Source organism: Zea mays, chromosome 8 (genome assembly GCF_902167145.1).
Source record: "Zea mays cultivar B73 chromosome 8, Zm-B73-REFERENCE-NAM-5.0, whole genome shotgun sequence".
In the NCBI taxonomy this organism is placed as follows: Eukaryota; Viridiplantae; Streptophyta; class Magnoliopsida; order Poales; family Poaceae; genus Zea; species Zea mays.
In genome coordinates this window covers 62,709,166-62,721,996 of record NC_050103.1, presented here as the reverse complement: position 1 = coordinate 62,721,996, position 12,831 = coordinate 62,709,166, and the positions used below count along the sequence as shown (strand labels likewise).

The 12,831-nt window shown below is 44.8% G+C and overlaps 1 protein-coding gene across 1 annotated transcript; it reads right to left on the bottom strand.

Moving 5' to 3' along the window:
* Positions 1-10,266: 10,266 nt before the first annotated feature.
* On the bottom strand, positions 10,267-11,809 carry LOC103635265 (methylesterase 7). The gene is made up of 3 exons (XM_008657758.4): positions 11,222-11,809; positions 10,982-11,095; positions 10,267-10,758 (listed from the first exon to the last, which is right to left on the bottom strand). Exons 1-3 carry the CDS (start codon positions 11,609-11,611, stop codon positions 10,477-10,479), a joined length of 786 nt encoding a protein of 261 aa, XP_008655980.1. The 5' UTR covers positions 11,612-11,809; the 3' UTR covers positions 10,267-10,476.
* Between the last annotated feature and the right edge of the window lie 1,022 nt (positions 11,810-12,831).

Below are 12,831 nucleotides of genomic sequence, written 5' to 3'. Positions count from 1 at the left end.
GCGTGGAGGGAAGCCTTCGATTCGCTGTCCACCGTGCTAGCTTTCCAGCCTAGTGTGCCGCTCGGGGTTGTCGCCGGGGGCTGCTGTGACGTCGTCGGGCAGGGGGAGCTCCCTGCTCCGCCTAAGTTGGTTGCCGTCGTGCCGTCCCCGCCATCGAGCCGCCTGGGCGCGTGGACAGAGTCGTCGCCGCATCAAACCAAGGTAATGCGCCCACTAACTGATTCGCCTTGACCTCCTCTACGCGTAGCTCGATCTAATTTAGGTTTGGCGCTCGGGATCGGGCGATTGGCGGCCTCGCCGGCGTGCTCCGCCGAGCGAGCGCGGCGCCGCCGCCTGGGTGCGTGAGGTTGGGGATGGGTCCCGGTGACCGTAGGATCCGATTTGAACAGCGGCGATTAGAAGTTAGGAACGATGGTCGCTGGCCGTTGATCTCCCTTTGATCGGCTTAGATTAGAGGTCCGATACCGGTTTGGCCTGGTGCGATCTGAACCGTTAACCTGATGAGATGCGGCTCTGATCAAAATGGGTCGATGGAGCCGTGTGGGCCGCTGATCGGTGATCTGATGGCCGTTAAGGCGTAACCCTTCGCGATCTAATCTGGTCCCTGGAACCAGGATCGGACGGCTCAGGTTTGATCATACCCCTTCGCCTTGACATTTATTCTAAAGACCCCCTTGACTTTTCTCAAATCAACCCGCCACCCGAGTCAGTGTTAAGATCATTACAGAGAAGACCTCGGATTTACAAAATGAACCCTGAACTCCTGTAAAATTGTGCCTGCAGTACACTTATTCGCTGGAATTAATAAAAATAGACCTAGAAAATGATTTCTTGTGTAAAGGAAATACTAAATGCTTACAAAATTCATAACTTCTACATTTTAACTCCGATTTGACCCGTTCAAGTTGCGTTAGCTTCGTAATAGAATTATCTACACCTTGTTAACCTTATTTTATCATGAAACATGTTTGTAAATAATTAATTTGTTTACCCTATGCCCATTGGATTAACTTACTTAATTTAAAGTAGTATTTTCACTTCCTAGTTGTAATTTGATTAAAATACGTTCTCTAATCAAGTTATAACTTGGATTAAAATTAAATTAATGATTTCTTAGGAATATCTTTCTCATAGGATTTATAGTAATTAACCTAGAATCTAGTTTTCCTATTTAATCACATCAACCTTTGGAAAATCGTAACTCGATAACCGTAACTCCGAATTTAATGATTCTTATTCCTACGATCTCGTAGCAGCGCATAGATTATTATTACACAGTTTATTCTTATGTTTGGTGTGATGTTAATTTTTGCCTATACCATGTTTGTTTGTATTACTACGACTAGCAGTGAGGTCGCGAGTAACCTGAGGATCATCCTGGTACCTGGAATCTCAAGTCCCAGGCAAGTTGTGCCCTTGATCACTTCTTTTACCTACTCATGTTCTGATTAATCATAATGATCTGCATAGGTTAATTTTGATGGGACCCAATAGGTCACCCTAGTTTGTTCATCCTGAATACCTTGTTTACCCCTGAATCACTTGGGTAGTTCTGCTACTGCTTTATATGGTTTTGGGTTAATATTTCATTACATCTATGTTCCAATTATGTTGTTATTCTATTTATGTTCATGACAAGATCATTAAAATGTTAATTGGAACATAGAGCTTAACTTGAGAACCACGTGCCACCACAAGGGTTTAATGGGACGCCCTTGGCTGACTAATTAGGAAAGCTAGTGGAGGACTACCTTACCCGAAAGGGGCAAGGGCAGTAGGGGAGTGGTCAGTGTAGGGAGGCCCTCGGGAGGATTTTGCTGCGATGGCGGTCCTGCAAGGGATTCCTGCATTGGAGCTTCCCATAAACTGTAGCGGGTTTTCTGAAGCTAGTGGAACTTTGTAAAGGCCTCGTAGTGTTACCCTGCCTCGCCTCCTCGGTAGAGGTGTATGGGAAGTCGCGATCTCTTGGCAGATGGGTAACATGACTTGTGGGTAAAGGGTACCACCTCTGCAGAGTGTAAAACTGGTATACTAGCCGAGCTCACGGTCATGAGCAGCTCAGGACCCTCACATGATTAATTTATGGAACTAAATTCAATTTGTCATATGCATTGCATCGCAGGTGATGTTGTTACTTTTGATCTACTTAATTGGGTTGGTATTTACTTATACTTAGTAATTGCTAATAAAATTTTGACCAACTTTAAAAGCAATGCTCAGCTTCACCCATTCTCTTTGGTAAGCCTTACACTTCACGTGAGCTCCCACCTTTGGCGAGTTCATGCACATTATTCCCCACAACTTGTTGAGCGATGAACGTATGTGAGCTCACTCTTGCTGTCTCACACCCCCCCACAGGTCAAGAACAGGTACCGCAGGATGAAGCGCATGGAGGATGTTGCGATGTGTTCGTGAGAGGTCTAGGTCGTCGTCTCCCAGTCAACTTTGGGTTGCTGGACCGCTGTCTCCTTATAATGTAATTATTTATTTTGTACAGAACTCCTGTTATGTAGTAAAGATGTGACATTCGATCCTGTGTCATGAATCATCATATGTGTGAGACTTGGTCCCAGCACACCTGGTGATTATGTTCGCGCCCGGGCTTTGGTACCCCGAAACCCGGGTGTGACAGAAGTGGTATCAGAGGAATGTTGACTGTAGGACGAAACCTAGATAGAACTGGACAACCATTATCTACTTACCTTTGCTACTCTGATTCTTTTCTAAACTTCTCTTAATCTTTCTCACCTATTTCCGCTTCACTCTGATTATTCTTACCTTTTCTTTCTAAAGATAAATGTGGATTTCACACTTTAAAATCATGTGCCTAAAGTGACCTTCAGGAATAGGAGACCTATTCATAGGAACCACAATAAAACTATTTTTTTTAATAAATATTTGTATGCTTGAATGTTTGTTCTTATGATACTTGTCTGATTTGGATCTTTGATTGAGTGTGATGAGTTGTGGAGTAATGTCCACAATTACATCTGCATATATATATAGGAAAAAATGCTTATAAAAGTAACTAGACAAATTAGATTATCCCTCATTAAAAAAATGTATATAGCTTGATAGATTCATCCCATCTTAAAAGATTCTATCCTACACTCATAGATCTATCTTATCGTAAAAGATTCTATATTACCCTTATATCTTATCCTAACCACTTTGCTTACCTTATCCTAGAGTAACAACCACGATCTAACTCAAATTAATTAGATCTTAACTAATCTAATCTAGTCATATCCAGTCTAATCTAGATCCTATCTAATCTTATATGATCTAATCTAGAGTGAGTTACTTAATGCTGGTATAAAGGATAAGTCCATATTCCAAATTCACTTAAGCCTAAATTAGGTGACCTAAATCAATTCAGCCATACCCAACAAAATAGATCTATTTTGGCCTCTTGTCCCACACCGGATGGAGACACCAAAGAGCAAGAAGGAGGAGATCAACCTCGACATGGAAGAATAGGAGTTAAAGCAGATCTCGAGATGATTCAAGATTTACCACTTTGGATGGAGTCTTCCCTTACCAAGTTCTTCTTACCATCAGCTAACCTCACTCTGACCATCTCTCCTATTACCTAACTGTGTGTCTAAACATAGAAGATACCCATGCATTTCTAATTACTTGCTAAATAGTATTAAAAAGAGAGAGAGAGACTCTTAAAAAAAAATTTAGAAACTACAATCTCAATTACAAACCAATCTTGGTATAATCCCTTTCTTACTAATCTCGAGGACGAGATTATTTTTAAGGGGGGTAGGATTTGTAATACTCAAAATTGTATACAAAGAATAATAGAGAGATCTCCTCAATTTTATGTGCCTCATTTGCATCATAAAAAGAGCATACTCAAAATTTAAAGATTAATGTAGCACAAGTTTGACTTCAAAATTCAAATTCAAATTTAAACCTAAAAAGGAAGAAAAGAGAAAAGATATAAAAATAATATATATAAATATATCTCCAAAGCAGTACTGTTTTTGGCGCAATATCATCTGGGAATAAATTGGTCACAAGTTTAAATTTAAACTAGAATTCAAACTTGAATTGGAAAGGGAGAAAAGGAAGTGGAAAAAAAATAATAAAAAGAAAAAGGCAAACCCAGCTTGGGCCGCGCTTTCCCTCCTTTCGGCCCATACTCCCGCTATCACACCGAGCGCGCCAGCCCAGCTCCCTCACGTACACACGATCTTTGGCTGTGTGGGCCCGCCCTGTCATTCACGGGCGCGGTCTTCTTCCTCGCCGAGTCGGGCGCGCACCACAACAGAATAGCCGTCTTCCACGCACCGCGAAGCGAACTCCGTGATACGCGGTGCCGCGGAGTAATCGGGTCACCGTTGCGGGATTCTTCGGATCGACCTCCTGGGGTCTATATAGTTGATCCTCGAGACCATAGCCTCTCCTAGTATCTCGCAAGCCACCGTTGACCGAGCGATTGAGGGTGACCGGGCGCCGCCGCGTGGAGGGAAGCCTTCGATTCGCTGTCCACCGTGCTAGCTTTCCAGCCTAGTGTGCCGCTCGGGGTTGTCGCCGGGGGCTGCTGTGACGTCGTCGGGCAGGGGGAGCTCCCTGCTCCGCCTAAGTTGGTTGCCGTCGTGCCGTCCCCGCCATCGAGCCGCCTGGGCGCGTGGACAGAGTCGTCGCCGCATCAAACCAAGGTAATGCGCCCACTAACTGATTCGCCTTGACCTCCTCTACGCGTAGCTCGATCTAATTTAGGTTTGGCGCTCGGGATCGGGCGATTGGCGGCCTCGCCGGCGTGCTCCGCCGAGCGAGCGCGGCGCCGCCGCCTGGGTGCGTGAGGTTGGGGATGGGTCCCGGTGACCGTAGGATCCGATTTGAACAGCGGCGATTAGAAGTTAGGAACGATGGTCGCTGGCCGTTGATCTCCCTTTGATCGGCTTAGATTAGAGGTCCGATACCGGTTTGGCCTGGTGCGATCTGAACCGTTAACCTGATGAGATGCGGCTCTGATCAAAATGGGTCGATGGAGCCGTGTGGGCCGCTGATCGGTGATCTGATGGCCGTTAAGGCGTAACCCTTCGCGATCTAATCTGGTCCCTGGAACCAGGATCGGACGGCTCAGGTTTGATCATACCCCTTCGCCTTGACATTTATTCTAAAGACCCCCTTGACTTTTCTCAAATCAACCCGCCACCCGAGTCAGTGTTAAGATCATTACAGAGAAGACCTCGGATTTACAAAATGAACCCTGAACTCCTGTAAAATTGTGCCTGCAGTACACTTATTCGCTGGAATTAATAAAAATAGACCTAGAAAATGATTTCTTGTGTAAAGGAAATACTAAATGCTTACAAAATTCATAACTTCTACGTTTTAACTCCGATTTGACCCGTTCAAGTTGCGTTAGCTTCGTAATAGAATTATCTACACCTTGTTAACCTTATTTTATCATGAAACATGTTTGTAAATAATTAATTTGTTTACCCTATGCCCATTGGATTAACTTACTTAATTTAAAGTAGTATTTTCACTTCCTAGTTGTAATTTGATTAAAATACGTTCTCTAATCAAGTTATAACTTGGATTAAAATTAAATTAATGATTTCTTAGGAATATCTTTCTCACAGGATTTATAGTAATTAACCTAGAATCTAGTTTTCCTATTTAATCACATCAACCTTTGGAAAATCGTAACTCGATAACGGTAACTCCGAATTTAATGATTCTTATTCCTACGATCTCGTAGCAGCGCATAGATTATTATTACACAGTTTATTCTTATGTTTGGTGTGATGTTAATTTTGCCTATACCATGTTTGTTTGTATTACTACGACTAGCAGTGAGGTCGCGAGTAACCTGAGGATCATCCTGGTACCTGGAATCTCAAGTCCCAGGCAAGTTGTGCCCTTGATCACTTCTTTTACCTACTCATGTTCTGATTAATCATAATGATCTGCATAGGTTAATTTTGATGGGACCCAATAGGTCACCCTAGTTTGTTCATCCTGAATACCTTGTTTACCCCTGAATCACTTGGGTAGTTCTGCTACTGCTTTATATGGTTTTGGGTTAATATTTCATTACATCTATGTTCCAATTATGTTGTTATTCTATTTATGTTCATGACAAGATCATTAAAATGTTAATTGGAACATAGAGCTTAACTTGAGAACCACGTGCCACCACAAGGGTTTAATGGGACGCCCTTGGCTGACTAATTAGGAAAGCTAGTGGAGGACTACCTTACCCGAAAGGGGCAAGGGCAGTAGGGGAGTGGTCAGTGTAGGGAGGCCCTCGGGAGGATTTTGCTGCGATGGCGGTCCTGCAAGGGATTCCTGCATTGGAGCTTCCCATAAACTGTAGCGGGTTTTCTGAAGCTAGTGGAACTTTGTAAAGGCCTCGTAGTGTTACCCTGCCTTGCCTCCTCGGTAGAGGTGTATGGGAAGTCGCGATCTCTTGGCAGATGGGTAACATGACTTGTGGGTAAAGGGTACCACCTCTGCAGAGTGTAAAACTGGTATACTAGCCGAGCTCACGGTCATGAGCAGCTCAGGACCCTCACATGATTAATTTATGGAACTAAATTCAATTTGTCATATGCATTGCATCGCAGGTGATGTTGTTACTTTTGATCTACTTAATTGGGTTGGTATTTACTTATACTTAGTAATTGCTAATAAAATTTTGACCAACTTTAAAAGCAATGCTCAGCTTCACCCATTCTCTTTGGTAAGCCTTACACTTCACGTGAGCTCCCACCTTTGGCGAGTTCATGCACATTATTCCCCACAACTTGTTGAGCGATGAACGTATGTGAGCTCACTCTTGCTGTCTCACACCCCCCCACAGGTCAAGAACAGGTACCGCAGGATGAAGCGCATGGAGGATGCTGCGATGTGTTCGTGAGAGGTCTAGGTCGTCGTCTCCCAGTCAACTTTGGGTTGCTGGACCGCTGTCTCCTTATAATGTAATTATTTATTTTGTACAGAACTCCTGTTATGTAGTAAAGATGTGACATTCGATCCTGTGCCATGAATCATCATATGTGTGAGACTTGGTCCCAGCACACCTGGTGATTATGTTCGCGCCCGGGCTTTGGTACCCCGAAACCCGGGTGTGACAAATCAACCCAAATCCGAGACTTTCGATCCAAAGAAGATTACACTCATGACGTTGATCTGTTACGTCAATCTACTGGTTGTGCATGCAGTTAGCCCCGATGGTGAATCCAGCCGGTAGGGGCAAGTCGCGCACATAACATAGAAGGACAAACTGATCTCTTCGGTCATATCCGAGGCAATCTACTTCAAACCCTTATAACCAATTGATCTAATCAAACTGTGCAACAAGTAGATCCATCTCATGAACCTAGATCCAGATCTAAAACTACGCAGAACCTGCCTCTGATACCACTGAAGGATTATGGGGAGGCTACACTAGCGTAAAACAAAATTTTCGACCCCATAAAACCAGAAACTACTGCAGCTATAGATCATAGAATTACCACTAGATGCGTAGGGCAGCGAAAGACGTCTCGATGTAGATGAACGCGTCAAGCAGTGCTGTGCAGTCGCCGGCAACCTTCACATCCTCGTGCGGTTCGTCCTGGTGCTCCAGATGCAGCACCTCCAAGGTATCCACACGTACAGGGAGGAAGCGTCGTGTTTCGAACTTCTAGGTTCGCGACGGAGGGTAGGCGAGGGCAAGGGGTGGGCGACTGCTCGTTTACTGGTGGTGAATTAGGGTTACCTTAACCGTGCCCCTGCCTCTCATTATATAGACGTTCTGGTGGGCTTCTAACTCCAAGGCCTATCAGAAACCCTAAAGCCTTGTCTAATTTCGGATCTAATCTGAGTTAGGTTTCCTTCCCCTTAAGTGTGTAATCCTATAGGTTCACGTACGTATAGACATGGCCCAAGTACTATTACTTGGCCCAATAATTGACAGCGGCCTCTAGCAGGACATGTCAACTCCTATGTGCATGTAAAGATCATATTAGACGAACCATTGCAACACTACGTACATGTTGTTCCCTTTGTCTCACGATATTTAGTCTGGCTCGAAGCTGACCTCTCTTTCTCGATACTGTGAATTGGAATCCTTTCATTTATTAACACTTAACCCTAGCACAACTATGCATTTCTTGATCCAATCATTCGAGGAGCCCAGAGATATCTCTCTCAAGAAGAGAGAGACATATTCATCTTGACTGACCATGCCTCATAGCATGCTTCCTGACAAACCCAAAACTACCTTTATAACTACCTGATACGGAGTAGCGTTTGATAGTCCCTAAGTAAGTCAATTCACATCTTGAGAACATGCGACAATCTCAAGTCTAAGGATACAATATACTTGTTGCAAAAATAGAACTATATTATAATATCTCACGTTGGGTCGGTCCAGCCTAATGTCATACATGCGCCCACATTTTTAGTTTAATATCACCATGTCCATGACTTGTGAAATATAGTCATCAACTAATACATGTGCTAGTCATCGACTCTGACTAGGGACATCATTTAGAATAACAATACAAGTAAACAATCTCACAAACAATTCACATAATTGCTAATCAAAACGAGGTGCCTTTCATGGATATTCAATTAAGCAATATATATATATATATATATCATGGATACAAAGAAATATGCTCATCTCTATGATTATCTCTAGTGCATATTTATAACAGAAGGTTCCTCTGATAACGTTGCTCTCCTGGTTGTTCAAATTGTTGTGGTATGTTACACATTTTCTCTTATGCTTCGTCAATTGGCTTCTGCAGTTGAGAAACCTGAAACATTTGCTCTTTGCGCTTCTCAACTTGCTGCTGAATAGCTTCGAGATTCTAAATCTTCTGGTCAAGATCGTCCAGATCAATCCGTGGTGGGGAGTCGATTGCCTTTCTCTTCTGGCATCTAGCTTCACGAAGAATTGTATCGTCAACTTGGTTCTGGTCTATAGGAGCAAGAACATAACCAACAACTCTAGACTTGTTCGGAAGCATATTGAAGGTGCTCTTGATGTTGTGGATTTTGCCGGAGGTGGGTGCCAATGTTGGCCACTTGTTTCTGATACCTAATGGATATCAGAAACAAGGCAACACAAATGAATCAATCTTCTATTCCACCATTTAATTAACTCTTCTCAGAGAGATTAATTAAAGGGAGAAGGTAAAAGGGTTAAATAAAAGGTGACAAGCATGAAGTACAAAAGACATGAAGGTAAAGCAAGCAACTCATATTGATTGAACATTACTTTACTCAATTTTCTATTATATGGCAAATGATTACAATGTTACCTTCGGCCTTTACAAGCTGTGATACGAAGGTAAGAAGAGAAAAACAGTTTCGTAGGCGGAGCAAATCAGTTATCTCTAGTAAAAAACGTACCTCATGCATGACATTTTCTCTCTGTTTATAGTCGAGAGGTACAACTTCTTAAAAATTATAATCATGCCCTCAAGCCTATACATATGAGCTACAAAAGGTGATCAAAGACATTGTTGTCTTTTTCCTTGGTAGTCTTGCAGAACAAGTTGAGGGTCCCATCCCGCTCTTGCCAGCTCCTTCGTCACACATGTATGATGTGGATCTCAAGCGTGTAGCTTCGTTGATTGTTGGTCATTATCTCCGAATGAACATGTCCTTGGGTATTTTACCATATAAGAGCAACTCCAAGAGAACCTGCAAAACAACCCGTAAAATGTTTTTTTGGGAAAAAGCTCAATTTAAGCACTCCAACAAACACCCTTTCTTGTCCCCATTAACTTAGCGTCCCGCATAATCGGCCTTGGCTCCCGCAAATTTCCGTGTCGTGTAACTCGTTGCCAATCCTGGCAGCGCTGCGTCCCGCATTTTTTTGCCTCGCGAGCGCATTGGGTTCAAGGACAAACAATGGCAGAGCAATCATTATGCGCATGGAGGAGAAAAGGCAAAACAAAAACGATACTGACGTGCTTCGGTCGTTCCTACTAAGGGATGAAAGTGTTTTTTTTCTTTAGCTCCTGGACGGATGCTCCATGTGGCAGCGCTGTTGGTAGTGTGTCAATCCTTGGCCGGCCCAACAGCAAGTGAATCCGTGGCCCAATTTGATGGTTCAAATATTTTAGGGTTTACATTTTAATGGTCTGATGTGCGTTCACATTTTTTTAGCATCATTTGTTTTTCAACAACCCCCAATATCAGATTTTGGGGAATATTTTTTTCATGATCTCTTGGAGTTGCTCTAATACCTGAAATAGACTTGAAAATAACTGATAAATTAATATTTTGAAGATCTTCGGCTAAGAGAGCTCCCAACACATAATTTTAGGGTGTCATATGACTACTGTGAAACCATAGAAAGTAGCATTTTATATAGTAGACTTAATATTACATTTCCATTCTTGGCAGCTCGCAACAATATTTTAAAAACGGCCTGTGAAGTACAGTATTAACGGAGTATTTTCCATTTTCGCCAGGGGAGACGTTTCTTACAAAACATTGGTACTGGTATCAAGCGTACGTGTTGGCGATGTGGGCGAGGTGGCCAGCGAGCTCAGCCGGCGCGGAGAACATGGCCATGTGGTCGGCGTCGGCGATCTCCCTCACCTCCGCCACGGGGCAGGCGGCGATCATCGTGTGCTGGTACGCCTCGGTCATGGCCTGATCCTGCTTGCAGACCACGTACACCTTGCTCACCGCGCCGTACCTGGCCTCGCTGAACGGCGTCTGGCTCTGCAGGTCGGGCACGTAGTAGGAGCTCACCCGGGCCAGGCTCTGGGACAGCGTGTAGTCCTACACGAGATCCATGGTTACACAAGCAATCGATTACAAGACGTCTTCTGATTCATGAGACAAATCAATCATCCTCTGCCTGCTGCTGTGCAATTACTATTGTTATTAGGCACGCAACCGTGACAGCATCACCAAGGTGGAGATAGCAACATGATACTAATTAAAACGAGATTCCAATTCAGGAGAACCAAACGGCCTAGAATAGATCGAAATTGATACATACCTCCGGTGGGCTCAGCTGGTAGAGCTTGTGGCGCAGAAATTCAGGCCCCAGGAACACCGAGGCTGGAACGTGCTCTGCATCCGTGACGGTGTCCATCCAGTCTGACACGGTAACCTTCGACGGTAGTGACGGCCGGCCGGCCGGCCGGAACAGGGGAGACCATTCATGTCGGCATCAGGGTCAGCTCTTCCGTTAGCTAAACTGAAAGACCAACAGCAACAAGCGTACACGTGCTACTACCTTCTCGATGACCTGCGAGCGCGGGTTGGTGCAGTCCGGCAGGAACGCGGTGACAAACACGGCGGCCGCCACCTTCTCCGGGAACGTCTCCGCGGCGAGCGCGATGCTCATGCCGCCGAAGCTGTGGCCCACCAGGACCGCCCTCTCTCCCGGCGGGAGCGCCCGGAGTGCGTCGAGCAGCGGCCGCGTGTAGTCCTCGAAGGTGGGCACGTCGCGGAGCTGCCGCGAGTCGATGCCCGACGCCGCGAGGTCCGGCGCGTCCACGCGGTGTCCCGCGGCGCGGAGCAGCGTGGCGACCCGGTACCAGCACCACCCGCCGTGGCCCGTGCCGTGCACCAGGATGATGCGCGTCGCTCCCTCGGCAGCAGTCGCAAGCGCGGGAGTCGACATGGTGTTGAGCTGCTCGCTTTCAACGGCTGCCGCGACCTCCCCCTCCCCTTTGTTAAGCGGCCACGGTACGACGCTATCTCATGCAACGGTGAGCCCTAAAGCAGCTACAGTGGTAGCGTAGGCTACAGTGGCTCGCCAGATCTGGCGGGGAGCGAGTCGCCCCCTACCCTCGAACAACGTGCGCAACAGTGTGTTTTCAGTACAAAATATATTGATAAGGGTGATGTATAAGTAGGTAAAATAATATTTTATGGTGGTAGTAGGGTATAGGGGGAGTATTTAGGGGGAATCGCTGCGGGAGATGAAAAAATAGGGGGTCAAATGTTGATGATGTGACGTAAAAAAGTGATTTAGGGGGGAAAATTTAGGGGGAACCGCTGAACCCAGTCTTATTGGTTGGGTCTTCGGTCTTCTCTATTAATGGTAAGGTAGATAAGGCGGCCTCCCCCTCCGCTTGCATGCAGGCTACAGACAAGCTCCTGCGCGCGCAGCGCTTTCCCTGAAAGCCTCTCTACGCAAGAGAAAGGAACAGGAGCACGCTGCAGATAGCGTGAGTCCGTGACGCCCCCTCCCACTATTTGTTTGTTGGGTGACTTTTTAATAGGTGAAGAAAAAATGATAATAAATGATGAGTAGGTTTGGATAGTGATATTTTATAATTGTAGTGTGATATAAGGGGAGAATATAGAGGGAACCGCTATGGGAGATGAAAAAGTAGGGGATAAAATGTTGATGATGTGATGCAAAAAAAGTGATATATAGAGAAAAATTTAGAGGTAACCGTTGTAGATAGTCTAAGATATATATGATGATGGCATCGTCACGGCTGATGTCAGGGGCGGCATAGGATGCCCAGTTCCGCGTGGCGAGGGCGTCGAATAGGATTGTTGAACGTTGACGAGCTGCTTTGTTTTCTCCTGGATGTCGTAAAGTGGGCACATGACAACCAACCTTTGCAGTGGCGAGACTGATCGATAATATAATCCCATGTATTGTAGTCGAATAGTTGTACATCAGCAAGACAACGCATGAGGTTGTACAGCATCTGTCACATATAAGAAACAACTATGAAGGCTAGTTTGGGAACCTCATTTTTAAATGAATTTTTATTTTACCAAAGAAATTAGTTCATTTTCTATTGTTAAATAAAAAATTCTCGAGAAAATAGAGTTCCAAAACTAGATCTAAAGGAGGTATTTGATTCTGTTGAGCACATAAAA

Coding starts and splice junctions, on each gene's coding strand:
- LOC103635265 (XM_008657758.4), bottom strand. CDS start 11,611: ATGTCGACTCCCGCGCTTGCGACTGCTGCCGAGGGAGCGACGCGCATC. Junction 11,096..11,221: donor GCTCGCAGGTCATCGAGAAG/GTAGTAGCACGT, acceptor CTACCGTCGAAG/GTTACCGTGTCAGACTGGAT. Junction 10,759..10,981: donor ACCAGCTGAGCCCACCGGAG/GTATGTATCAAT, acceptor GATCTCGTGTAG/GACTACACGCTGTCCCAGAG.